General features: G+C 50.3%; 2 protein-coding genes across 5 annotated transcripts; one reads left to right on the plus strand and one right to left on the minus strand.

Annotated features, from left to right (window-relative positions):
• The first annotated feature begins 792 nt into the window (after positions 1–792).
• Mks1 (MKS transition zone complex subunit 1) lies at positions 793–14,151 on the plus strand. 4 transcript variants are annotated; one of them, XM_029484129.1, is made up of 18 exons: positions 793–897; positions 4,072–4,181; positions 5,313–5,383; positions 5,801–5,956; positions 6,898–6,995; positions 7,143–7,271; positions 7,519–7,623; positions 8,193–8,310; positions 8,934–8,990; positions 9,970–10,012; positions 10,432–10,497; positions 11,080–11,150; positions 11,476–11,545; positions 11,634–11,741; positions 12,351–12,484; positions 12,922–13,004; positions 13,095–13,192; positions 13,287–13,458. In XM_029484129.1, exons 2-18 carry the CDS (start codon positions 4,130–4,132, stop codon positions 13,373–13,375), a joined length of 1,548 nt encoding a protein of 515 aa, XP_029339989.1. In that variant the 5' UTR covers positions 793–897; positions 4,072–4,129; the 3' UTR covers positions 13,376–13,458. The 4 variants fall into 4 exon arrangements, with proteins under 4 accessions (XP_029339989.1, XP_021031693.1, XP_029339990.1 ...); XM_021176034.2 differs by lacking the exon at positions 793–897 and adding an exon at positions 3,395–3,653 and having other exon boundaries at positions 13,287–14,151; XM_029484130.1 differs by lacking the exons at positions 793–897; positions 12,922–13,004 and adding an exon at positions 3,555–3,653 and having other exon boundaries at positions 13,287–14,148.
• A 116-nt stretch (positions 14,152–14,267) lies between these two features.
• On the minus strand, positions 14,268–25,418 carry Epx (eosinophil peroxidase). The gene is made up of 13 exons (XM_021177666.2): positions 25,220–25,418; positions 25,005–25,098; positions 24,665–24,840; positions 24,369–24,486; positions 24,155–24,284; positions 22,477–22,683; positions 21,229–21,547; positions 19,695–19,855; positions 19,121–19,376; positions 18,437–18,607; positions 15,751–15,988; positions 15,044–15,256; positions 14,268–14,756 (listed from the first exon to the last, which is right to left on the minus strand). The coding sequence occupies exons 1-12, from the start codon at positions 25,296–25,298 to the stop codon at positions 15,055–15,057; spliced, it is 2,151 nt and encodes a 716-aa protein (XP_021033325.1). The 5' UTR covers positions 25,299–25,418; the 3' UTR covers positions 14,268–14,756; positions 15,044–15,054.
• Between the last annotated feature and the right edge of the window lie 411 nt (positions 25,419–25,829).

Below are 25,829 nucleotides of genomic sequence, written 5' to 3' on the forward strand. Positions count from 1 at the left end.
GAATAAATAAAAAGCTTCGAGTTGGGCAGGCAGATTTCTGAGTTTGAGGACAGCCAAGGCTATGCAGAGAAACCCTGTCTTGAAAAACCAAAAAACAAAACAAAACAAAACAAAACAAAAAAAAAACTGTATTTCTAGGAGTCAGTTAGTAGACAAGGAGAAATTTTTAAAAAACACAGATTATTTTTGTATAAAAATATTATGTTTACTTATACAAACAGCCTATACTTCCACACCATGTATATAATGAAAATTTTGCTAACAACGACACCAGATTTCTTTTGGTGAAAGTCTAATTATAAAACTGAATTGTAAGGCAGAGGCAGGCGGATTTCTGAGTTCGAGGCCAGCCTGGTCTACAAAGTGAGTGCCAGGACAGCCAGGGCTACACAGAGAAACCCTGTCNAGGCAGGCGGATTTCTGAGTTCGAGGCCAGCCTGGTCTACAAAGTGAGTGCCAGGACAGCCAGGGCTACACAGAGAAACCCTGTCTCAAAAACCAAAAAAAAAAAAAAAAAAAAAAACTGAATTGTAGAAGTAGACTCAATCCTCATTATGCATTGCTCATGTGACACTGTAGTTGTCTATTAAAAGAAAGTACTATTTTTTTTAAGGTCTTGAAGGCTTGGATTTTTGACTGGACTCAGAAGTAGAAGCTTTCTGGCCCTGCCCCTCGCCAGTGGCAGCATTCAGGGAAGAGGGGCCTGCACCTCACTTGCATAGCACAGCAGAGCTGGCCCTGGTGTGTGTGTGTGTGTGTGTGGTGGAAGAGGGAATGAGCTGGCCCCATGTGTGTGAGCGCAGGAGAGAGCTGGCTCAGCCCATAGCCAGCTGCAGCACTTGGGCCGGGCCTGACTGGGCAACACAGTGGAGCTGTCTCTGGAAGCATAGTGGGGAGGTAAGCTGGCCCCGAGGGCAAGAGAGCGGGAGAGCTGACCCTGCATCTCTCCAATGGTGGCATTCAGTGGCCTTGCCAGAGCAGTGCTGGAGAGCTTGCCCTGCTGGTGCAGACAAGGGAGAGCCAGCAGGCTGACCAGCTCAGCCACCATCCAGGCCCAGATCCAGAGTTTTGAGTTGACCCACCCCCAAATCTACATCATCTGTGAACTGTTGGGGCGCAGGAAAGGACCGGTCCAAACCAAAGCTGCAGGATCTCCATGACACACAGCAACAAAAGGATAACAGTGAGGAGTCCCAGTGAGGATCCGGTATTGCTGGTGTGACAGATGCCAGAGGCCTGGAGGCAGCTCAATGGCTCATCACAATGAGTGTTTGCAAGAGGCGATGTGTGGACAGAGGGTTATACTCAGGGGAACACTGTGACACACTACAGCTTCCACAAGGAGATGTTTTCTATGCTGTGTGTGTGTGTGTGTGTGTGTGTGAGAGAGAGAGAGAGAGAGAGAGAGAGAGAGAGAGAGAGAGAGAGCGTCAGCCGATCCTTCTGTGACCATGCACTGTCACAGAACACACGATGCTTCCGTTCATTGTCCGTTCCAATGAGTTTCTCACAGCCAGTGTCTGGGAAGGAGATATTCAGTCTCCCCTTGACACATGGCCTGGAAGGTTCCATGAAGAAAAGCTTAACTTTACTATCGTTTTTAGCGGTGGTGATGGTGTGTGTGGACGCACGTGCCACAAAGTGTGGAGGTCAGAGGACAACTCTGTGAAGTCAGTTTTCTTGTCCCAAGGATTAAACTCAGGTCATCATGTTTAGTGACAGAGGCCTTCCCCCACTGAGCCATTTCTACAGCTCTTGATCGATTTGGTTGGTTTGTTTTTCTTTTGTTTTGTTTAAAATGAGGTCTTAAATTGAAATCCTTCCATGTATGCCCCCAGTGCTGACAATCCAAACACAAACCACCTCTCCTGGCTGTTCTCATCTTAAACAAAAACTCAAAGTGACTTCCTTTCTAATCTCCATGGTTTCAGTCTATAGAAATCATCCCTTAATTGGAAATTGTATGTTCTTAAGGATGTGGGTGGGAGACAGTAAGTTGGTGGAAGGTTTGAGGCCACAAAAGCCAGACCAGGTTGGAATCTGTTTTTCCCACGTCTCATTAATACACCCCATAGTTAACTCCTGGCCCTTGGTAACTTCATCCTTTAAATAGGAATAAAGTACCTCTTGGAGAGGTTTTTGGGAGGGTTACAGGCAATACAAATGAACTGTATGAAATCCTAAATGAGTAGGTGCTATTTGTGGTGAGTTCTTAGTGCACACAATGAATAGCTAGGTGCTCAGGACTTCTCTGCTTTATAATCAGATGGCCGTGAAATGTCCCAGGCCAGGCAACAATTGCATATTCGGATGAATAAGTAGCAACTGTCAAATACTAATTGTCAATATTGATATTGCCAGACGGCCGGGATTAAACTTATACCATCTTTCCTTGGATGTGCCAGTGAACCATGACTTCTGAATGTCACTCTGGTGGTTTTTCAGGGGCTGGCTTGGAATCTTAACTGGCTAATAATCCAGAACTAACATGCCCCGGGGAAAACACCCTTTCCTTCCTTTCTGCTGGCTTCCTTGTTTTTTCTTTCTCTGGTTCAGTGCATACCAACAAAACTACTAATATACCTGCCCCACAGGTTTTTTTTTCTTCCAGGTATATTTTCTTATTTTTTTTCTTTTTCTCTTTCTCTCTCTCTCTCTCTCTCTCTCTCTTTCTTTCTTTCTTTCTTTCTTTCTTTCTTTCTTTCTTTCTTTCTTTCTTTCTTTCTTTCTTTCTTTCTTTCTTCCTTCCTTCCCCCCTCCTCCTCCTCCTTCTTCTTCTTCTTTCCTTTACTTTTCTTTTTCCTTTTTTCTTTTTTTCCCTGAGACAGGGATTCTCTGTATAGCCCTGGCTGTCCTGGAACTTACTCTGTAGACCAGGCTGGCCTCGAACTCAGCAATCTGTCTGCCTCTGCCTCTCAAGTGCTGGATGAAAGGCATGCGCTACCACTGCCCGGCTGTTTTCTTATGTTTGTTAGCATGTCCTTTTAATCATATCCACCAACTGTTTAGGCCTGAGTTTTCTCTCTTTAAATTTTTTTTTAAATTTATTTTATGCATAATGGTGTTTTGGCTGAACATATGTCTGTGCAACACATGTGTACTGTAAGGCGGCAAGGTGTCTGACCCTCTGGAACTGGAGTTAGAGACAGGTGTGAGTGGCCGTCTGGACCTGCTAGTTCCTCTGAAAGTCCAGTCACTAACCTCTTAACCACTAAGCCATTTCTCCACGCCCCCTAGGCCGAAGTTTTCAAATGTTCAGTGGAAGGCAGTGTTTGGTCAGAAAGTAAGGACTCAGGTCACGTGGTTCTGGCCACCATCACCATTTTTGCACCAAAACAAAGTAGCTGATGGCGGTTTCCTCTTTTGTGCAGTGCACCAACTTTCACCTTGGGTGGAGGTGAGCTTTACTCACACAGGACAGCTGAGGGTCCCGAGGCCAGGCTAGGGACTGGCTCCCGCAGACGTGGAGAGCTGCGCGCGCAGCGCCTCCCTTGCCTAAGAAGCCAGCGTCTCCGTTGCCAGGGGAACGGGGCACCACGCTTTCCGGCGCAGTCGCAGCGTGAAGCAGCAGTCATGGCGGAAGCGGTCTGGAGCACTGACACCGGCGAGGCCGTGTATCGCTCCCGGGACCCCGTGCGCAACCTGCGCCTCCGGTAGTCACTCGACCCCAGTTCCAGGGCCCCCTAACTTTATGCTCCGAGGCCCCCTAACTTTATTCCACCCTAAGCTTTTAGATGCTCAGAGGCCCCTACTTCCGCTTACAATCCCAACTACTTCCTCTGCCATCTCTGCGCGCGTCTTGTTATCAGGATCTTTTTCCACTGAAAGCTTCTAAGTACATCTTTCAGATTCACCCCTGCCCAAGTCCCTTCAAGTTCTCGCCACTTTCAAACCCCTCGGGTCCCTGTGCCCCGCCTCACTGACTTATCCAGCAGACGCCCCTACCCACCTCTTCTTTGCAGCAGCCTTGGCATCTCTGCCTCTGTGGTTTCTTTCCTCGATTCATGCTCTGTATATCTCCTTGCTGTGTGTCTCTGACACGCGTATTTGGGGCTTCTCTTCTCTTGACAGAGTTCATCTGCAAAGAATCACATCAAGCAACTTCCTTCATTACCAGCCTGCTGCCCAGATGGGGAAGGACCTCATAGACTTGGCCACTTTTAGGCCTCCGCAAGCTGCTAGTGGGTGTTTGTGATGACGCTACGTTCATTTGAGACTAAGGCAGGGGTGCGGGGCAGTAGAAGTACAAAGGAGGAACGAAGGCACAGAGAGGTTGAGTTTGTTGCCCAGTGTCACCTAGCCGGGGAATACGGAAGCATTTGAAAGAACCTGGGCAATCGTCTTTTTGATTATTTATTTATTTTTTTACATTGTAATTTACTTGTGTGTGTGTGTGCACGCCCATGCCACAGTGCGAGAGTGAAGTCCAGGGGATAACTTTTGTGAATCAGTTCAGTTATCTCTCTTCACCGGATGAATCCTGGGGCTTGAGCCATCTTACCCGAGTTGTGACTTGGGGGAATGGGTGAAGGGCTTCTAAGAGAAATATGTTCCAAACTCCTAATGTATGTATAAATACACTTAAAAACCAATTTTAAAACAGGAGTTTGCACAAAAATATGATTTTTTTCCCACTTGCCTTGAAAGCCAAAAGAAAGGACAGGACCCTCGTGTTTGGCCAATAATTTTTCATGGTTTTGTCATTGTTCTTTCTACTCAGAAATATTCTTAGGCAAAAAGGGTAGTCTGGCGGATCACAAAGCATGCATCTTGTGTTTATGGATGATTCGGTGGTGGCTTCAGAAAAGCATCAGGGTCCTTATCTAGCAAATTCAGCCAGGATTGAGGAAGGGCTGGCCCTTCAGCCTCTAGCTAAACTCTAGTTCCTTATACTGGACTAGATAATGTTTCCTGGAAGGCAGAGCTACCTTTTATTCAAATTAGAGTAATAATGATTAGGACACCTCGGGCCCTACTCTTGCTTCTAGTATTAACCAAAGTATGTCCACCACCTGCATTCTATGTTTAGAGTGAGCCCTTAATGAGTCACTAAATTCCAGTGGGGTTTGCAGTCAATGTGAATAGGGACTTTGAAGGCAGACCTAGTGGTATACACGTGTAATGTCAGCGTTTTTCTGCCGAGGCAGGAGGATCTGGAATTTGAGGTCAGACTGGGCTGCAGAATGAGACACTTCCAAACAACAATAGCAAAATTTTTTAAAACCCAAGTGAGACAAGAATAGGAACACTGGTTGTAGTCAACCAGAGAGGAAGAAATGTTGCTGGTCTGACTCACACTGTTGTGTTTGGAGGTGGACACCGCCCTGATGAAGAAGAGGAGGAAGAGGTTATAATTGGATGGCAGGAAAAGCTCTTTAGCCAGGTGAGCCAGCATTTCTTGTCTTCAGTCTACCTCCACCTACCTGACTCCTACCCAGCCAGTGACTCATACTGTCAAACTCATCTCCAGGAAAGATTGTGGTGGCTTATACTTTCTTCCTGTTATGTTTATGTGGCTATTGTAATATAACGGCTGCCATGCTCAGTTTAGTGTTCTAGGTAAGGCACTCCCCGTCTCCGGGCTCTATAGCGTCTCTAGCAACAAGGTTGGATTAGAACATCAGCTTGGATCCTTTTAACTCGAATATTCTTAGATTTCCCCTGCCCTTCATTTTTTAAACAAAGTGACAGTCGGTTTTCAAAATGTGTCAGCTAGCGCTAGAAGTGATTTGGTTCAGTAGCTGCAGGAACCAAAGTTTGAGGTAGTCCCAGCTGATGGATTTCTTTGTGGTGACCTCAGTTTGAAGTCGACCTGTACCAAAACGAATCTGCATGCCAGAGCCCATTGGATCATCAGTACCGCCAAGAGATCTTGAAACTGGAGAATTCTGGTGGCAGGAAAAACCGGCGAATCTTCACTTACACTGACTCGGATAGATACACCGACTTGGAAGAGGTAGTATTCCTTCTGGGGCCTCATTGCTTTCTTGTTTGTCTTCCCTGGTTTTCTAGCCTCACTGGCTCTAGGTTGTAAGTGGAAAGCCCAGTAAAGGGGCTATATAGAACATAGATGGTTCTAGAAGCTGCTGGAAGCTGCTGGCAGCCAGGCTGCAGTGGGCAGATGCAGATGGTGTCCTTCTGCCTACCAGAGGGCCCATGGGACCTGATAGCATAGGAATTGATGGCATAGATGGACAGGGTCTAGAACAATCCATTTACAATTCAGTCAAAGTCAGGAGTTATAGGCAAGAAGAGGAACATGCTTAGGCTGTGGGGATACCTGTGTTTTCACCTGTGCCCCTGAACCCTGTGGGCTTGTCTTACATTCTCTTCCATGACTCTGTGCCTTCTCAGGAAGAGATCATACATTCCTTGAAGGCGGGACTGTATCTTCTGATTTTTGTATCTATGAGCTCTGCTGGGAGCTGGTGTTAGTGGGTGTCTTAAAAGATTGGACTGCTTTCTTCAGGAAAGCTATGCGACAGCAGCATATACATTTGAGATTGATTTGGAAAAGCACATAAAAATACAGTTCATACTAGCTCACCCAAGTGAGAACTTTCTCAAGAAAACTGGTGTCCTGTTTGGCACTTTTGACCACCAAGTGAGCATCAACATTTACCAGACAAACTTACCCAACATGTGTTCAGAGAAGGCAGGTTGATATTACTGTTAGCATAAACAACTTGTCTCTAGACCCCTAAGGACACCCAAGACACAGTAGGAGTCTTCCTTGGACTGTGCCATCTCTCCCCTCCCCCAGCACGGGTGACTGTGAGGTTCTGCCTGTTGGGTTTGCACCCTGGAGGAGAGGTCAGAAGGAAGGCTTCCCTTCAGGTGGTTCTCCCCACACAGCTCTGACCACATGCCAGTCTCAGCTCTGTCTTCTTTCCCCAGTACTGTCAGAAAATAACCACTTCAGCCAGCGAGGTGCCATCGTTTCTGGCTGAGCGGATGGCGAACGTCAGGCGGCGGCGGCAGGACAGGCGAGGGGTGTGAGTACAAGCAGCGATCAGGTGGTCTCCGTGGTCTCTCTCATTTCTGGGATTCCTACTAACACTCTCCATCCACTGAGGGGTGGGGGGATGAGGGAGGCTCCCTCATGATCTCTTTCAGTGACCCTTTCCTGTGGTCCCTCCCAGGGAGGGCAGCAAACTCAAGTCTCGGATCATCACGTGGGAACCCTCTGAAGACTTCATCAGGAACAACCACGCTATTAACACTCCTCTTCAGACAATGTACATCATGGCAGACCTGGGACCCTATGGGAAGTGAGTGACCCTTCGCCCTGCTGGCTCTTGTTGTCCTCATCCTCGTCCTCTTCTTCCTCCTCCAGCCCTTCACCACTACCTTCCTGTTACAGCCATATGGGATGGAGGGTCTCTTTCTCTTTTTTGCTTTACTCAAAAGCGCCACCATGAGGATACTTGCTGCATCCCTCCCCGGTCCCTGAAGTGGCTGACTCCCTCTCTCTTTCCCTGGTGACCTGAACCTTGATGTTGATGTCCTGCTTCTTAGGCTTGGCTATAAGGTACATGAACACGTGCTCTGCATCCTGAAGGTGGACAGCAATGGCGTGATCACAGTGAAGCCTGACTTCACCGGCATCAAAGGACCCTACAGGTGGGAATGGGGAAGAAGTGTGGCAGAGACCTCTCTACGTGCCCTTCTTGCCTCTAGTTGAGCAGACTCCCAGAAAGCCCTTGACCTGCTCCTGAACATCTAGTTCCCAGGCACTTGGTCATACTCTGTTCTGGGTCGAAAGCCTTTAGGGAACAGCTGGTTAATATGCAGGAATCCCATTAGCTGTGTCAATGAGGGAGGAGGTTTTTGGTGCTGCAGAGGAGGAGGACTGGCTAGTGCAGGGGAGGTAGACTCAGCCAGGCCAGGGCCGGCCGTGCTCGGTTTTGTCTGAGAGGACAGCTCTATGAGTTAGCAACCAAACACACCCCAAGCTGTCCATTTCTCAGGCGTGAGAGCTAAGTGGTTAGGGTCCCCATGTCTTCAGGGTAGGAATGGGTCCAGATCCCATGGGTGTCGTCTGATGCCCTTTCTGTTTTATCATCTGTATGACTGTCTTCTCCATCATATACCTCAAGTGAGCCTTGTCACCAGCATAGCTGATTCCTGGGTCCAGAAGGCCACACGTCTTACCAACAGAAGCGATCCTTTTTGTGGCTTTGACCTCACAGAATCGAGACTGAGGGAGAGAAGCAGGAGCACACGTCTGCTTGGAAATACACAATTGACAACGTGTCCTCCCTCGCACAGCCAGAGGAGGAAGAGCGGGAGCAGCGAGTGTTCAAGGACGTAAGCACCAACTGACTCCACGTCCTCCCGGCACGTGGAGGAAGGAGCCCCTGTGCCGGGAGCTGAAACCATGTCTCGGTGTCTGCTGAGAGAGAGGGCAGCCCACCGCCATCCAGGAAATAGAACTGACGTGACAGCTGAGTGTTGATTATGTTCCACGCCAGCCCGGTTACAAGCATCTCACTTAGCTCTTACAACCCTGTGAGGGGAGCATTATTACCACTTTATAACAAGGACCCTAAGTTACAGACCCAAGTAATCGAGCTTGGGAACTTGAAAGCCAGGCTCGTTCCCAGGCTGGCCAACTTCAGAGCCTCTGTGTTTCGCTTTAGTTTAGTGATCTTTTAGCAGGTATATGTGTTGAGGCTGTTCACTCTGTCTAGCTCAGACTAGCCGGGGACCCCCTATGTAGCCCAGGCTGGCCTTGATTTGACAGCAGTTCTCTTGTCTTAGTAATCAGTATTGGTATTTCAGTTCTTAGGTCTGGCTGGTGGCACAGCCCTGTGCCCTGAAACAAAGCAACATCTCTTTAAAATGTCAGCATCTGATTTTCTCCCATTCAGAACTAAACCCTGGGGCGGGTTGAGCCGCATTTTGAGAACTGGTTTGCTTTGTTTCCTCAGCTTTACGGCCGGCACAAGGAGTACCTCAGCAGCCTCGTGGGCACAGACTTTGAGATGGTGGGTAGCTCAGCCCCCCACAGCGCTGTGAGCTGTTGGGGAGAGTGTCTGACTATAGAGGGACTGTCTCCCTCTCTTAAACGGCTCCAAGACCAACTCTGCAGGGTAGAAAGGAGGTCAAAGAAGAGTTTCATGACCCTGCATCTTGATGAGGGAGGGTCCTTGCACGCATAGAACCGGGTCTGAAAGGACACACATGCTATGTTGGCCTCTCTCTTGGGACAGGCTGGGTGGGTGGTGGTAATTGGGTATTGGGCAGTGAGAAAAATATACCAGGCATTTTGACTTCTTGTTCTCTAGGGTTTGGTGGTTTGGGGAATTTTATCAGTGGTAATGCATTCATGCGTTAATTTACAACTTATTTAAAAAACAATATAATGGTAAAAAGTGTCTTCTTTATTACTCATGTGGATATTGTTCCAGAGCACCTTAGGTAGGCAAAGAGCTGTCATTTTTGCTGGTCAGATGTTTTGGATCTTAGAAAATGAAACCAAAACAGTTTAGGTCAGTCACTCTGGGGTCCTGTCTGTGTTTTCCCCACCACCAGGGATTCAGTTTCTAGACCTGCAAACAAGGATAGAGCTACTCACCCCCGCCCCCGTCTCTAGAAAATTAACTCTAATAATAAAAATTATTGTTTTATGCTACATGAGCAACAGATGCTCATGTTTTTAAAAAAAAAAAAAAAAAAGCCCAGACAGATAACACAAATCATTAATGAAGAAAACCTGGCTGCCTGCGAGTTCTAGTGGGCCCTCCCTGCCCTCTCAGTGCTGTGCTGCTAATCTGCGGGTGTCAGAAATAGGAAAGCTTCCTGTTGAGAAGTGTCAGGGTGGAGAGAACGTGCAGAGTGTGGCCAAGCTTGGAGAGCAGGTGTGAGGTCATCTGCAGATTTGGGGACAGGGCTGGGGGCAGCGGTGGGGGGCAGGCAGCACTTATTCCCTCTGGGCCTGACACCTCCCATTTCTCTCTGCTGTAGATTGCCCCGGGTGCCCTCCGGCTCTTTGTGAATGGAGAGGTAGGTAAGTGTCTTCTTGTCAAGAGTCTGATGGAGCTGTGAGCGGCTACTCACCTTGGATTAGTCTGGGCCGAGCATGGTCTCTGGGAAGCTGAGTCATGAGTCTTTTCTGGAAACTGAGGCTCCTGGGCCCCAAGAAGGATTTATTTGTAGAGCATTTGGACCCTTCAAGACGAGACTGAGTTGCTGAGTAGTGGTGACAAACAACTTTAATCCCAGTACTTGGGAGGCAGAGGCAGGTGGATGTCTGTGAGTCTGAGGCCAGCCTGGTCTACAGAGTGAGTTCGAGGACTACACAGAGAAAAACTGTCTCCAAAAAACTGATAGATAAAGAAAGAAGGAGACAGACAGACAGACAGACTAGACTGAGTGGTAAGGGTAATAAGAGAACAAGCTAGGCTTACATTCCACTTTCTCTTTAAGTTTCAGCCCAAGGCTATGAGTATGACAACCTCTACGTCCACTTCTTTGTGGAGCTGCCAGCTACTAGTAAGTACTCTTCGGACATTTCTGTTCCAAGGGTTCTAGGGGCATTCTGACCACTCCCACTGAAACCATTCAAGGTTTCACAGGTCACCTCCACATGGCCAATTGTAATGGTGCCTCCATCCTTCCACCCCATTGACTTCTCTGAAGCACCTGACACAGCACACTTTTCTTCATGAAGCATTTCTCTCAGCTTCTGGTGCCATAGTCCTGCCTTCTCTCTGAGGGCACTCCAGGCTCTTGGGTGAATTCTTCCTCTCCTCCGAGGTTAAGCCTGACCTGTGTTACTTTCTACCTCTAGTGTTCCTGGGCGATTGCACCCATTCCATAGCTCAAATCACATCTGTGTCTCTTGTCCTACCCATAGGCACACTAGAATCTTAGCTCTAGGAGAGACAATCTGGTTGCTAACATCCTGTAAACACATCAGCCTACATCAGACACAACAAATGATAGTGATTGGCATTGTGTGAGTGTGTGGGCGGGTGAATGGCTGTGTGAAAGAGCGTTGCCTCGCTGCTCTGTTTTCTCTTGTGACCTCCACCCTCTCTAGTGAGCTTACTGTGTCTGCTCTTTGACTTTCAGACTGGTCCAGCCCATCATTCCAGCAGCTCTCGGGAGTAACCCAGGCCTGTGCCACCAAATCCCTGGGAATGGTACGGAGGGTGCCAGGGTGCCTGGAAGGAAATGGCAGCTCCGGGTGGGTGGCATGTGAAACATCATCAGGCCAGCTTCTCAGTGGAGGAGCCATAGTTAGGGCTCCACAGGGCTGCCTAGACCAGAGTCACTCTTTGATTTCTTAGAGACTGACAGCAGCTTACATTCAACTGTCCCTTTGCCTGCCTGCGGCTTCCTACCAGGAGGACAGTGTTTCTTTCCCCTGTGTGAAGGTGACCTTGTCACTGGACACCAAGAGCCCATTCCAATGAGGCTGCACCCACCCAGTGACTGTGAGTTGAAAGTGACACTCCTCTTTTTTAGGACAAGGTGGCCTATTTCTCCTTTCCGTTCACATTTGAAGCCTTCTTTCTGCATGAGGACGAATCGGCTGGTGAGTAGCTGTGGTCCTCAGCCTCACTAACGCGCAGCCAGGGACCTCTCTGAACAAAGGGCCCCGTGCCCCCTTGTTTACATTCCAGAGTCCCTCCCGGAGTGGCCCGTGCTCTACTGTAAGGTCCTCTCACTGGACTTCTGGCAGAGGTATCGTGTGGAAGGCTACGGGGCTGTGGTGCTGCCTGCCACTCCAGGTAACCTCTTGTCCCTGCCCTCCTGATGCCCTCTGTCCTGTCGACAAGACCAGCACTTCCCAAAGGCTCTGATGCTTCTGATGAGGAGAAATGATTAGGAACTGGGAGCTCTGACTGGACAAATCACTTGTGGCTTTTCGGAATTTCTCACCTTTCATGAGAGACGAGTGAAGCCAGAACTGACCTAGTCCAGCAACCTGACGGGCTGTCACATGTCACAGTCCTCCAGTTAGACCTTGAGGGAGAAGCTGCACCAACTGTGTGCTCTGGGCCCCAGGGGTATTGGATGAATTGACGTTCCTGTTGCTGTGCACCAGGCACCGTAGTAAACCTCATGTAATTCCCCCAGCCCCCTGCGAGGTGTAGTGTCCTGATTGCATCTATGTTTTACTAGGGTCAAAAGAGAAGCTGGCTCTCAGTGGTTGACAATCTTGTCTAGAGCACACAGTGGTGCCTGGAATAGCTGAGATTAGAACTTCTGTCTTCCTGTTTTCCAGTCAGGCACTGTTGTTACCCACCACGCTAACCTCTGCTAGGTTATCACCAACCTAGGTCATTGCTGGGAAGTCAGAGATGGAACCCCGCCCCTTTGCCCCTTTCCTTGCACAGGATCCCACACCCTGACTGTCTCCACGTGGAGGCCCATGGAGCTGGGTCTCGTGGCAGAGCTAAGGAGGTTCTTCATTGGTGGCTCTCTGGAGCTGGAGGACCCATCCTATGTGAGGATACCAGGAACCTTCAAGGTGACTCATCTCTGGGGAGACTTCAGGCTGAGTGCTTATATCCTGTTTGAGCCCCCTACCCTAATTGTTCATCATACACTCATGGTATAGCCCCTTCCTCCCTATGGCTTATGCTGCCAGGCCTGCCCGTATTTTAGAGGAACTAATATCTATACAAGGAGATCCTTGAGGAGTCGTGTAATTAGAGATTTCCTCTTCTCCTTTCCACCATGGAAGACCTTGGTAATCAGGTGCAAGGTGGACTCACAAGAAACATTCTTGCTTCTTGCTCATTCTCAAATGAGGGTGGAGCCTGGTGTCCCCCCTTGTGTTGCTGTCTGAATGACAAAGTAAAGTTACTCGATGATGCTATGCTACCTAAGAATAGGGATCCGGATGGCAGCAGCGCCCCAATCTAGAGTCTGCACAAACTGATTCTGTCTCTGCTGTCTGCCCAGGGGGAGCGCCTGAGCCGCTTTGGATTCCGCACTGAGACAACAGGTACTGTCACCTTCCGATTGCACTGCCTGCAGCAGTCCCGGTGAGTGACACTGGGCCCCTAGGGAGCCTTGAGCCCCTTGTCACTGAGGGCTGGAGAGCAGCCTTGGCTATGTTTTCGGTTTCCCTGCAGGGCTTTCATGGAATCGAACTCCCTCCGGAAACAGATGCGGAGTGTGTTGGACCGTCTGGAAGGGTTCAGCCAGCAGAGTTCCACGCACAACGTGCTAGGTAGACATCTCATCCCCTCACCTGGACACCCAGGGCCACTTGCTTCTCCTTCCCACAGTAGCTGACCTTGTGGCAATATTTTCCTCCCTTATAGAAGCATTCCGTCGAGCCCGGCGCCGGATGCAGGAGGCCCGAGAGAGCCTCCCCCAGGACCTTGTGAGCCCCACGGGAACGCTGACCTAGCTCTCTGCAACCCTGGCCTGTGGAGCAAGGGGAAGATGTCTGCATCCAGTGCTCTGACTTTGTCTTGCTTATTAGAAACCACATTGGTCAACCAAACTGGATGATCTAGAAACTTCCCACCGGCTCCGCGCCTCGTCTTCAACAGGACATTCTTTCCTCCACGCAGAAGTCAAGCCTGAGACTCTGGGGCCCCACCTGACACCCTGCTCATGTTTTGGCTATCAAACACGAGCATCATAACAAGGCAGGCCGTGCAGTCTGAAACTCGTCTGGGGGAAACCCAGCGTTAGCCTGTCCTCAGTACAGTGTCTTTTCTGGTTTGTCCTGGAACCTCCGTGGCAGAGGGCTCCAAAAGGGAGTTTGGCAACCGGGTGTAATGGTGCACACACCTTTAATCCCAGCACTCAGGTGGCAGAGGCAGGAGGATATCTATGAATTTGAGGTCAGCCTGGTCTACATAGTGAGTTCCAGGACAGCCAGAGCAACATAGTGAGACCCTGTCTCAAAGCAACAGCAAAAGCAGACAGCAGCAGCATGGAGTTTGGCATCTTCCGAGGAAGAAGGTGCATTCCAGAGCTCAGTCTCTTGTTTCTTCCAAGAAAAGGCGAGAGAGTACGGGGCCTCAACTTCCTGGCTAAGTCTCTGTCCCCTGACATTTTAGGGCTGGCTGGCTCTGGGACATAGCCTGGGGGAGTTCTCAGTTCTCCTGCTGGCTGGGTGGGGTCTTTTATTGTATTTGTTTGTTTTTCATATAAAAAAGTATTTATATTGACTGATCCTCTGTGGACTCGGTCTCTCTACTCTGGAGGTCCAAACTTTGCCTTTCTCTCCCTCACAGTGTTTCTTAAAACTCCAGAAGAGCCCGTGTGGCGAGTCCCAGGCTCCATCGCACCCTCGTCCTTACTATGTGGGGCAAAGCTTAGAACCAAGGCCTCCCTCTCCCCAGCCCAACAGAGAGACAGCGGGCCCTGCTCTTGCATTGTTTTATTGGTAGAAGAAGTAGAGAGAGTGCTGCTGTTCCTTCAGGTCCCAAGGAAGATGGTGGATGGCTAAGAGGCAGGACTGTGAGCTCTTCCTGTCATGCTGAGGGAGGGCAGGGGTGCTGGAAGCCCTCCCGCAGTGTCTTGCTGGGACCTCAAAGCCTCGTGGCTCTGCTCATAGGCTCTTATACCTGGTGCTGACGCATAATGTGCTATCTAAGAGGTTCCCGAGGTAAGTGGGCCTGTTGCCATAGCACCCCTGACACTCTCAACCTAAAAAGCCTTCTCTGAGTTTAACCAGCAAAAGCTCTAGCAGGAAACAGTGGTTCGCAGGGCAGAAAGCAGCCTCATGATCTCCCCGTTACCCTCATCTTCAAGGCTTGGAGTTTTGGCGTAGAATCCTGTGGGAATAGCAAAAAGAAATGGATGAGGAATTGGTTGGCTATCCAAAGAGCTATTTTAGGATGTTAGTGACAAAACTGAGGTCAGTTAAATACTTCTGATTGTCCCTCTCCCCACTACACCAAATCTTAGACCCCAGAACTGATTATCAGCCCAGAAGCTAGCGTTCTTGGAAGCCACTATGGAAGAATACTGTGTTCCTAGCGACAAACTGTATAGCAGCAGATGGGATGTCTTATTCCTGGAAGAGGTGCTAGGGCCTGACCTGTTCCAGATCTCCCCTTACCTGCAGAAACCTCATTTGCCTCGCCAGGCTGACAGGTTCAACTTGGGAATACGGCTACAGCTCACAAAACCCTGTGGGTAGACGTTAGCCCTGAAGATGTCCCTCGAAACCGTGGTGATACCAGTGTTGTCGCATACAATCCGAGATAAAGAGATTCGCCTCAGGGCTTTGCGTTGTCTTTTGGTGAAAACTCCCCATTTCTGCCACCAGAATCTGTGGGTCAAAGAGAGGTGTGAGAAGGTTGGAGAGTTGCTGTGTAGTGAGCACCATGCTTGTGTCTGACACCCGGGCACTCTATCTCGTCTGCTTTCCATAACCTTACCAGTTCCATACATAAGTGAACTGCCCAGAAGTAAGTGTACACCAATCTAGGTGGCCAGGGACGGACTTGAACTCAAGCGTATGCCACATTCAGATAAGGAGTCAGGTCTTAAGCCACAAGCTCAGGTTTAACTCTTTCAGCCCACATCTTCTGGGGTCCGCTAGCATAGAACATCGAGGTTGGCCAGTCACCGTTCTGGCCTATGGAGGCTCCGATCTTGACTGGGGCAGCATTTCTTTCCCACAGACCCACTTTGCATGGGGAAGCCTCCTGGCCTCAGGTCCCGTGAGCTCAGGAGAAAGGAAGCTTTAAAGAACGCTTTCCCCATTGTCCAGCCTCTCGATGCTGTATCCTGATGCTGGGTTATTTTAGGCGGATCACTTACCTGTCTCCATCTCTGGCTCTCCTGAACTGGTTCTCGAAAAGACAAGCCAGAAGCGGCCCCACTCGGGCCCCTGGCAGGAGAGGCTCCGCAATGGCTCCGACCCAGATGTCAATGTTGTCGGGCGTCTTGTACAGTCTCAGAAACTTCCTTGCCAAATCCTGGTTTTTTAGCACTCGACTAAGCTGGGCCAAGTTTCGGGGCTGGGAAAGCCCACAGAAGCGTCTCCAGGCATTGTATCCTGCAGGGGAGCCCAGTCAGAGCCATGCTGTCAGTCTCCCATCAGCTTCTGCTGTTCCCCACAGACCCTCCAGAGTATATTCAGTGCTCAGTACTGGGTGGCACCAGATAATCCCTGAGGTCTGAACACTAGATCACTGCCCTCGCTAGACTGTAGGTGGACAGTCTTGTTTTGTGTGTGTTGGGCTGAGGAGTGTGTCCTGATGTACAAAGCCCCTAGACACAGATTTGATGTGTATGTGTTTACATATTGTGTGTGGGGGGTGTGGATATAGAGGTCAAAGGTCAACACTAGGTGTCATTTGCTAGACACTGCCGTTGTTTTGTTTTTTTTTTTTAACTTGCCTGGAACTCATCAAGTTAGGGTGGCCAGCCAGAGAACCCCAGGTTTCTGCCTGTCTCTGTCTCCCAAGCACTGGGATTACAAAAGTATGCCACCTAAGCCTGGCATTTTCAAAAAGTGGTTTATGGGAAATGAACTCAGATCCTCATGCTTGCAAGGCAAACAATCCTTTTACTAACTCTGAGCCCCACAGATCTGACATTTAATATTATTATTAGGTTCATATACATTTTATAGGCACACTGCTCAGAGCATTCTTAAAAATCAGGTTTGAAGACTATGTGAAGGAATGACTAAATGAGAAAATAAGCAACAATTTCAAACAGTGTTGCAGGCAGCTAAGGAAAACAGTACCACATTCTCTTATCACTAAGTGTTATGTACCTCTCTCAAGAAGTCACAGTGCCTCTGTGAAGCAACCTGCAGAATGTAAAGTCTATCCAGTCATCGGCTGTTCAAGGTCTACTAAGTGGAGTTCAATTCTAGATTTGCTGTTGGCTGGGGAAGGGGCTAGAGGAGACTGCAAAAGCCAGATTCGGGATAGTATTTCTGAAATGGGCTATAGGAAACAGCTGTTTATGGGGAATAGAAAGTTACAGTGTGACAATTTTGAGTGGCTAGCAATGCCAGCCTTCCAGCAGGGGGCGACAACAGCTCCTTAGTGTAAGACTACCAGGGAACTGACCCTGCTTGTCACACAAGCATAAGGACCTCCTGAATTGGATTTCCAAAACTCAGGTATACATACACACACACACACACACACACACACACACACATGATCATGCACACTTAAAACCCTAGTGCTGGAGAGAGAGACAGAGGTAAGCAGATTTGGGATTCGCTGATGACTCAGCTCAACCTGCATGGCAACCTCCAGGTCAGTGAGAGACCCTGCCTCAAAAATACAAGGTAGAGCTGAGCGGTGGTGGCCCACACCTTTAATCCCAACACTGCGGGGGAGGGGGCAGAGGGAGGTGGATCTCTGAGTTCAAGGCCAGCCTGGTCTACAGAGTTAATTCCAGGACAGCTAGATCTATACAGAGACCATATCTTGAAAAAAAAAAAAAGAAACTGGCAAATAAAATACATACATACGTAGTACATACATACATACATATATACATACATACATGGTAGAGGGCAGCTGTGGGATAACACCTGAGATTCGCCTCTAGCTTCCATGTGAGCCCACAGACATGTACATGGGGGGGGGGGGAAGAGGAGGAAGAAGAAAGGGAAAGCAGCCCTCATGTCTCGAGGCCTGCTGTCCATTGCTGTAGTGAGCAGAGCAGGCAGTTAGGACGTGCCTCTGACTCCTTGACACACAAGTGAGGCTCCGCCAGGACACATGGGGCTTCAGGCTCTATCTAGAGAGAAAGGCTGGAGTTGGAAGGGAGAAAGGCCAACCAGGCTTGAAGCCTCTTTGTGGTGTTGAATGGGGTCAAACACCAGGAAGAATGAAGACATTTTGAAGTCAGATTTCATATTCTCGAGACTTTGAGTGGATTACTAGCTGTCTCTGACTACTCCCCATCTGTATGACGGCTGGGACCGCTGACGCTGAAGGTCATTGGAGAAAGGGGGCGAAATGAGCATCCGTTCTCTTCACACTGCCATGGTGTCCTCACCAAACAGCCCTGTGGGGCCTTAATCCTAATCTACTTGCTCCCCATCTCTCTGGCTCCTGCCTTCCACCCTCAGGTCAGAGGGCCCTGCACTCTCTCTGGTCCTAGAAATTTTATAGCCTTCTCTGAAGTTGCCAGTGAGGTGGGGAACGGTTATCCATGTCCGTAAGGCTATTTATTGCTTTTCTCTGCTTGGAAAGTTCTGATCTCTTCCCTTCACCTCCTCGTCCCCTGACCTAGTCCTGGGGTGAACCTAAAGCCGGGGCCCCTCTAGCAGATAGAACTTAAAGCCTAAAGCCTATCTATAGCAGATAGGGGTGACCTGAGGAGCCAGCAAGTGTGGGATTTGGGGGAGGAGCGCTTTGCTGCATCGGCATAGGTCTTGCCTGCTCTGCACTGCTATCTTGTTCCTGTCATAAGGGAAGGTCCAGGTCTGCTCCAAACCCCCAAAATGGTCCTATGTGAGGAGCCCCGTCACCTGGAAGGCCGTGGTCCCGGCTGCGCTGCATGTTCAGAGCTGCCAGATCCAGCCCGATCCTTCTCACTTGCTGAAACAGCTTGTCACGGAGCTCATCCACCAGCATGGAATCCTGCCGGTTCAGCTTAGCTGGGGTGGCCATGAGACCTCGGAGGATAGGGTCGATGCCTCCTGGTTTCACAAAACGGAAGGAAGCGTTGGCCCGCCTCTTAGAGGCTCCTGAGGTCATCCCATGATGCTCAGCCAGCAAGTGGGGCTCCTTGCAGGTCCATGACGTCGGTCTGTCCCGCCCCTTGCTTAGGAAACCCCCTTTATCAGGCCTGGTGATATAGATACGATGATAATCCTAGCTACTCAGGAGGCTGAGGCAGGACAATCACAAGTTCAAGGCCAGCCTTAGCTATTTTTGTAAAGCCCTTATTATAAAATTTAAATTGTAAAAGGGGAGGGGAAACACTTTAACGGTAGATCACTTGCCTAGCGTGCACAAGGCCTGGGTTTAAATCCCAGTGCGTGAGGCAGGAAAGAGGGGGACTCCTCCCTTAGGGCATGAGAGACTCACTGATGGCTGCCATCTTTCCACTATCCTGAGAAGATGTTTGCAGAGGCCAGACCAGCAGACATCAGCCCACCTGGGAAGGGGTGCTTGGACCCTCCCCCCTTGCCTTTGGGAAACCCAGTCACCTTCATGTATGATTCGCCAGCTGGCAAAGAATACAGAGCTAAGCGGGACGTGGGAGTTGGGTGCCGAGGCCCGATACTGGCTATCCAGGCGGAACATGAAGGGCTGAAGCATGGTGTGGCCAAAGCGGAAGGCCAGGGTGAAAACGTTGGCTACACGGGGGTCCACATTGGAGCAGTACCCTCTGTAGGGACCCAAAGTTCTTCTGATCCGGGCCCTGCCCAGAACCAGAGGCAGGAAGTCTCGGTAGGTGATGATCTGGAAGAAATGGAACGGGAAGAGTGTTGCCCCAGCAGCCTGCAGCCCTCCCTCTCCTCTGCTGTTCAAAAGGCTCCTCGGGCACACTAGTGATGACTGTCATTGTGCCAAGTGTGGCAGCATTAATCTCCCCTTGGAGGATGAGATACTGGAATCAAAAGAAATGTCATAGATGGGGGCCTGGTTAATTTTGGAACCAGAAGTAGAGATGCACCCCAAGTATCCAGAGTCAGCAGCCTTAGGGCACAGCCTCAAAGCCATGTTCTCAAAGGCTGGGAACCACCCCCTCAGATTCATGCTGGCCTCTGGGCTCCCTACCTGGACCATGGCTCCCACGATCTTCCGGGCTTCGTTGTACAGCTTGTCTCCACTCCAGCGGGGATTCAGGCGCCTCAGCTCAGCGGCTAGACGATTGTGTTCTCTCACAAACAGCGTGTGCAAGGCCGTCAGTTTGGGGGTTTCACTTGACCGGGTGTCACCTTGAAAACCCCCAAGTTCAAGATTATAAGAGTCTCTTTTGGTAAGGGAAGACTGAGGTCTGGGTCCCAGAGACCAGGTGAGGCAAACTTCCTAAGCTAGGCTTCCGTCTAAGTCTCATGCGGCTCCCTACCGACAGTCACCTTCCTTCCCAGGGCAGGTTAGAACTAAGTGAGACACAAAGGGCAGATGCTGATCTTCTTGCCTGGTGGCTCTCTTCTACAAGAAGACCAGACCCATAGCCCAGACAACACTCTGTGGGGAGATGACCATGGGGGCCATGACCTTGAGACTACAAGTCCCTGCCTGCATCTGTTTCTCCACCAGGGGCTCTCCCAGTTCCCAGTTTGAATTTGATATCCTGATGCTCTTCCAAGGAATCCAGGAGGCGGGGACATTGGGCAGAGCACATTTCTGTACTCAGACCTTTCCCATAAGTAGGCAAGGACACCAAGTTCAGCCACCCAATGGCTTCCCACCCAGCCCCCACAGTCTTGTTTGGACTAAGCTTCTGAAGGCCTCTGGTGAAGGTACATGCTGCTCCCCCAGATTATATATATAGCTGTGCAATCCTTATAGAGTGAGTTTTAGTTAAGCAGAGAGGTGAAATGGACAGAGCAGAGACCCAAGAGTTACAGTGACTTTGTCCCAGGATAGGCTCTGCCCTCAGAGCGCTGCTCTCTGGAGCACAGCCATCTTCCCTCAGCCTCAGCCTCAGATCTGTAAACAGAGGATGATATTTCTCACCTTTCAGGGCGGCTATGAGGGTTCATGGATGGCTCAGAAGTGATTACTGTCATTATCATAACCACACAGGAAGGCTGGGGTAAGGACTATGAATAGAATGCAAACTAAACAGCAGAAGGGAGGGAGGGACCGCATAGATGCAGAACTGTGTAACCAGAAGGAAGGCACAAAACACACGTAGGGAGGGACAGCATAGATGCAGAACTGTGTAACCAGAAGGAAGGCACAAAACACACGTGTGTGAATGCACACACACACACACACACACACACACACACACACACATACACCAGCCTAAAGGAGAAAAAATTGAGTTCACTTGGGTCTCTGGACCATGACTAGGAGCAATGGGCAGATACTTAAGAGGGACCACTCCTGTAGTTGGCTGGAGTGACATTCAGGTAATGAGAGCCTTGTCACTGGAGACAATGAAACAGGGACACCAGGTCACAGCCAAGGGATAGGCACTTCCCATGTACTAGGTAATGACTGCACAGATCTGTACCTAAGGTGTGTCCCCCCATGCTGAGGGTCTCTATCCTGTGGGTCGCCTGAGGTCATCACTAATGTCTCCTCACCACACCCCATCATGCTCCTCCCTCCTGGGACGACTCCTCTGCAGACTGACCTGCCAGGAAGCAGGGGATGCGTGCAGAGCGGTTAGTCAGGAGACAGGGGTCCTCATGCAGGTTGTCGAAAGGCAGTAGGGCTCGGCCGTTGTCCTGGAATCGCTGGTTCGTGGCCAGCAGCCCCAGGAAGTTGGTCCTATTACGGAGCCGCAGGGCGAGGGTCACCTCGCTGCCGTACACCATGCTGGCGTCCACGAAGGATGTAAGCGCGTTGATCTGGTTGCGGACTTTGTTCCTGTTTTGGGGGCACGCCGGGGCAGAGCGGAAGAAGGGGATGCAGTCGCGCTGGTTCTTGATGCGGGGATCATTGCATGGGATCTAGGGTGAAGAGCTCTCAGTGACTCTGGGGCCCCTCCGTAGCAGGCTCACTCTGACATTGCTCAAAGCTTCCCTACCCCAGGAAGCCCTCCAAGACTCACCCAGACCTAAACCTGGGGTTTTGTGCCTGCTAGGCAAGTGCTCTACCCCTGAGATGAACCCCTTCCCCTCGAGGAAGCTTTTAAAATGAAGACCTTCATCTAACTGCAGGAGAGAGACTGACCCTCCGAGAGACAGGTTGTTGCCCAAGCAGTTGAGCAACACTCGGTGGAGGTAGCTCCACCGTACAATCCGAATGCTGTGCCTGCCGTACAATCTGAATGCTAACACTGTTCTGTAAAGACCTGGCAAGCTTCAGAGGAGGCACCCCGGCACCAAGGTGGGAGGAAAGGGGGTTTGTAACATACAACCCCTTCTGAGTGCCCCCCTCCCTACCCACGCAAGGAAGCAAACCTGTAGGTGAATGTGTGTCTGTGTGTGTGTGAATATGTCTGAGCGTGGATGTACGTGTGGATGTGCGTGTGGATACTTGTGCCCTTCCCTTCCCCAAAGCGAATCAACTTCCTGAATTCTGCATCTTCTCACCTAGTGCCCCACAGTATCCTGGCTTGGAGGAAGACCCTGCTAACAGCCCCCAAACCAGAGTTGGCAAGAATTGCAGGGTTCTTGGACTGCACCAACCCAGGAAGAGCTTCTAATAGGTTCTAAAAGGAGGGCCCAGAGACTTCCTCTGCTGGCGTCAGTCCAAAGGGTCAAGGCCTGCCTTATACATCTCCCCCATGAAACTCCAATAAAGCCCACCCATCCCCCCACCCCTCCACCATGCACCGCAGGGGGCATCTGTGGTCTCTGAATAGGGCTTGTTTTTCTGGCACCCCTCTTTCTGGGCTGCAAGCTACACCAGAAACCTAGAAGGCTGGCTGAGGGACCTTGATGGGGAAGCAGGGGGGCAGCTGGGCACAGGTCTTCTCACAGTCCACGCCCATGCTGAAGGCCACTCTGGCTGGGGACTCCGGGGAGAAGTCCAGGTCATGGTCGATGAACTGGCCCCACTGCATGAACATGAGGGCCCGGCCGCGGTCTGAGGTCAGTTTCTTGCTGGGGAAGCGCACAATCTGATTGGAGACATCCCGGACCTGGTAGGGAAGTACAGTCGGCATGGGTCTGGGCTCTCGGTCAGGGCCAGGTACTAAGACCAACTGGGACTCAAGGGGTGCCAGCTCCTGCCAGAGCTGTCTGTCTCCCATCCACCCTCTCCTCCTGGCACTTCTTCTGTTGTTAGAGATGCAGCCCGGATGGTCTGCCAGCTTGGCTTGAGGTTGCTGGTGGCACATGCCTAGAATCCCAGGATTTGGGAGGTTGAGGCAGGAGGATTGTAAATTCAGGGCCAGTCTGTTAAATAGTGAGTTATATGCCAATCTGAACTACCCAGAAAGATCATAAATCAACAAGTGTGAGGAGGCTGGCCCAGATCAGCAGATTCCCCCCTTCAGCTGATCCAGAGAGATAGAAACATGTTAATATGTAGACACAGCCAGAGAGATAGAAACATATTAATATGTAGACACAGATTATAGAACTGGTGATCTTCAGAAACAGGACTGATTTCAAGGTGACGGATAATAAATAGAGATCTGGGTAGACAGATGGAAGGGTCAGTAGGGTAAAATTTAACACTAATATTAAGGCAGGTGGGGGATTGTTATATTAACATATCAAAAGAAAGTTGATATTGTGAGAGTACAAATCATGGACGCACAGGTGCATGGCTCTTTATATTTAGCGAGATACTTTGACCTGAACGTGGAGTCTCATGGCTATAATCCCAGCCCTGGGAAGCAGAGACAGGAGGATTGCTGTGAGTTTGAGATCAGCCTGGGTTTCATCCTAAATTTGGACCAGTCTAGACAATAGACACAAGGCATAAAACAGAGGGACGGGAGGGTGACTTAGTGGGTAGGAACACTTGCTATGACCTGAATTCAAATCCCTAGGACCTACACAGAAGCCAAGCATTGCTACGCGTGCCTGAAACCCATGCATTGAGGGCAGAGATAGGCCAGTCCTGGTAGCTCACTGGCCGGCCAGCTTCCACAAAATTGCAAACTTCAGGATGGGTGAGAGACCTTGCCTCAAAAAATATGATGGCGGCAATCAGCCAAGGAAGACATCCAGCATCTTCCTCTGGCCTCCACAAACGTGTGCACACCTGTACACACGTATGACACACACAGGCACATACACACATACATGGGGTGAGGGGAGAGAGAGAAGAAGGGAGAGGAAGGAGGGAAATAGAGAGAGGGGGAGAGATGTCCTCTCACAAGAACCATAAAGGAACTCTATTCCATAGTAGGTAGCATTAAGGGATCATGGTCTACACAGCTGTTTAAGCCAAGAACTTCACTTTGATTCACACACGCTCTAGATTTTTCTATTCAAAGGTGAAGAAACTGGGCTCAGAAGGTAAGTATATTCTCTACCCACAGTCACTCAGCCACTCAGGGGGAGGAGAGCCTGGAGCTGAGCTTTGCCTGTGACAACTCAGGGCTGTCTTTACCTTCTGTGTTTAAAAGAGAGCAAGCATTTTCCAGACCCTTCACTCACAAGAGGAAGCAGGAAGCCATTACGCCTCTTTCCGGGGGTCCAGCCAAAGGGGAGAGACCTGTGGTCTTCATACTCAGCTGGCAGCCAGCGGGCCAGGGCTTGGTTGGAGGCTCCCAGCCAGGGATGCTTCCTGGGGTAATGAATAGGTGGGTGTTAGTAGGGTGCAGGGCCTGAGAGAGGGGGTGCAGAACAGAGGCAGGGTCCCAACACTCACTTGTTGTTGCATCTCCCTGTTATGGTTCGGTACTTGTTGCTGCACCTCTCAGCCTGGTCCTGGAGAGCACAGCCACTGGCCTGGGACAGCAGGCGCAGCTGCGGTTCTGTGAGCACATCTGGGGAGGAGGGAGGCAGGGTTCTGAGTCCAGAGTCCTATCTCTTACCTGGGCTGTTCAGTTCCACCCCCTTGTCATCTCTAACATCCCCTAGGCTTCTCACCCCACCTCCCACATCTGGCTTTCCTCTATTCCCAGGCTAGGGCAGGCCTTAGGGACTCAGCAGGAAAGAGAGTACCAGTGGCATTGAAGGGTCTAGATCCCGGTGGCTGCAGTCTCTCTTCTAGCAGCCCTAAGGCCACATGCATATAATCAGCAGCCTGAACCACTCTTCTGGTGGCTGCTACTGGCTGTTTGAAATAGGCCAGGAGGTCCATGGGGCTGGCCGAGCCACTGCGAAGACGCTGCGTGATGCTGTCCCAAAGAGGAGGAGAAAGAGGAAGCTGGAGGAGGGTGCAGGCTAACCATAAATTCTCAGCCCAGCAGGGAGACCCATAGTGCTCAGGGGTTCAGGTTGGGTAAGATGATTTTGCCCAGAGCCCGTCCTCCCTCACTGACCTTCCCAGTCCCAGGCCCACCTTTTCTGTGTGCGATTGTAGGCGGTGTCCACCAGCAGCTTAGCCTCTGCTATGCAGTTTCGAAGGACTGAAATCTCCACTGGACTGGGGGAAGCTGTTCAAAAGGATGGAGACTCAGTATTCAGGGAAGCCACAGACTCCCTATATCCAAGTGTTTTCCCTCCACATCCTTGCTTTAGACCAATCTTCTGCCTTGGTACCTAACAGTCTCCTACCTGGGGCAGTGCCCTCAGCATGTTGGGTGAGGATGAATGTGGCTAAGGCCCCTACCAGGGCCAGCAACTGCTGCATCATGCAAGCTGAACCCCCGCTACAGCTAAGCAGGCAAGCAATGCCCACGGACGTCACAGAGGTGAATGTACAATTCCTCTCTCTCCTAGAGGCCCTGTGATGGTTCCTTTCTTCTTACTCTTCCCTGGAAGGAGCTAAGAGACTTTATATCCCATCTTGGGGTAAAGGGGGCGGGACTTGGCTACCAGAAGCCCAGCCCCTAAGGCGGAGCTCTGGAACCTCGCTCTGATTTTCAGGGGGAGCCCCCGTGGGATTGAAACACCCCCATCATACTTTATCAACTCACCAGAATGGGGGTTCCCCTAGCCACCATTACCTTGTTCCACATCCACCTCTAGTCTTGGGTTCATGGATGCATTCCCCCCCCACACACACACAACCTGAAGCAGTGCTGGGGATGTAGGTGTCACCCAATGAGTGATGAATGACCTTGTTACTGACAAAAAGAGAGAGCTTGACCCCATCGCTAATTGTCACTCATTTCCAGACCTCACTTTCACATCCCTAAAATGGGTTTTGTGTGGATGTTTGGAA

Source organism: Mus caroli, chromosome 11, assembly GCF_900094665.2.
Source record: "Mus caroli chromosome 11, CAROLI_EIJ_v1.1, whole genome shotgun sequence".
Classification (NCBI taxonomy): domain Eukaryota; kingdom Metazoa; phylum Chordata; class Mammalia; order Rodentia; family Muridae; genus Mus; species Mus caroli.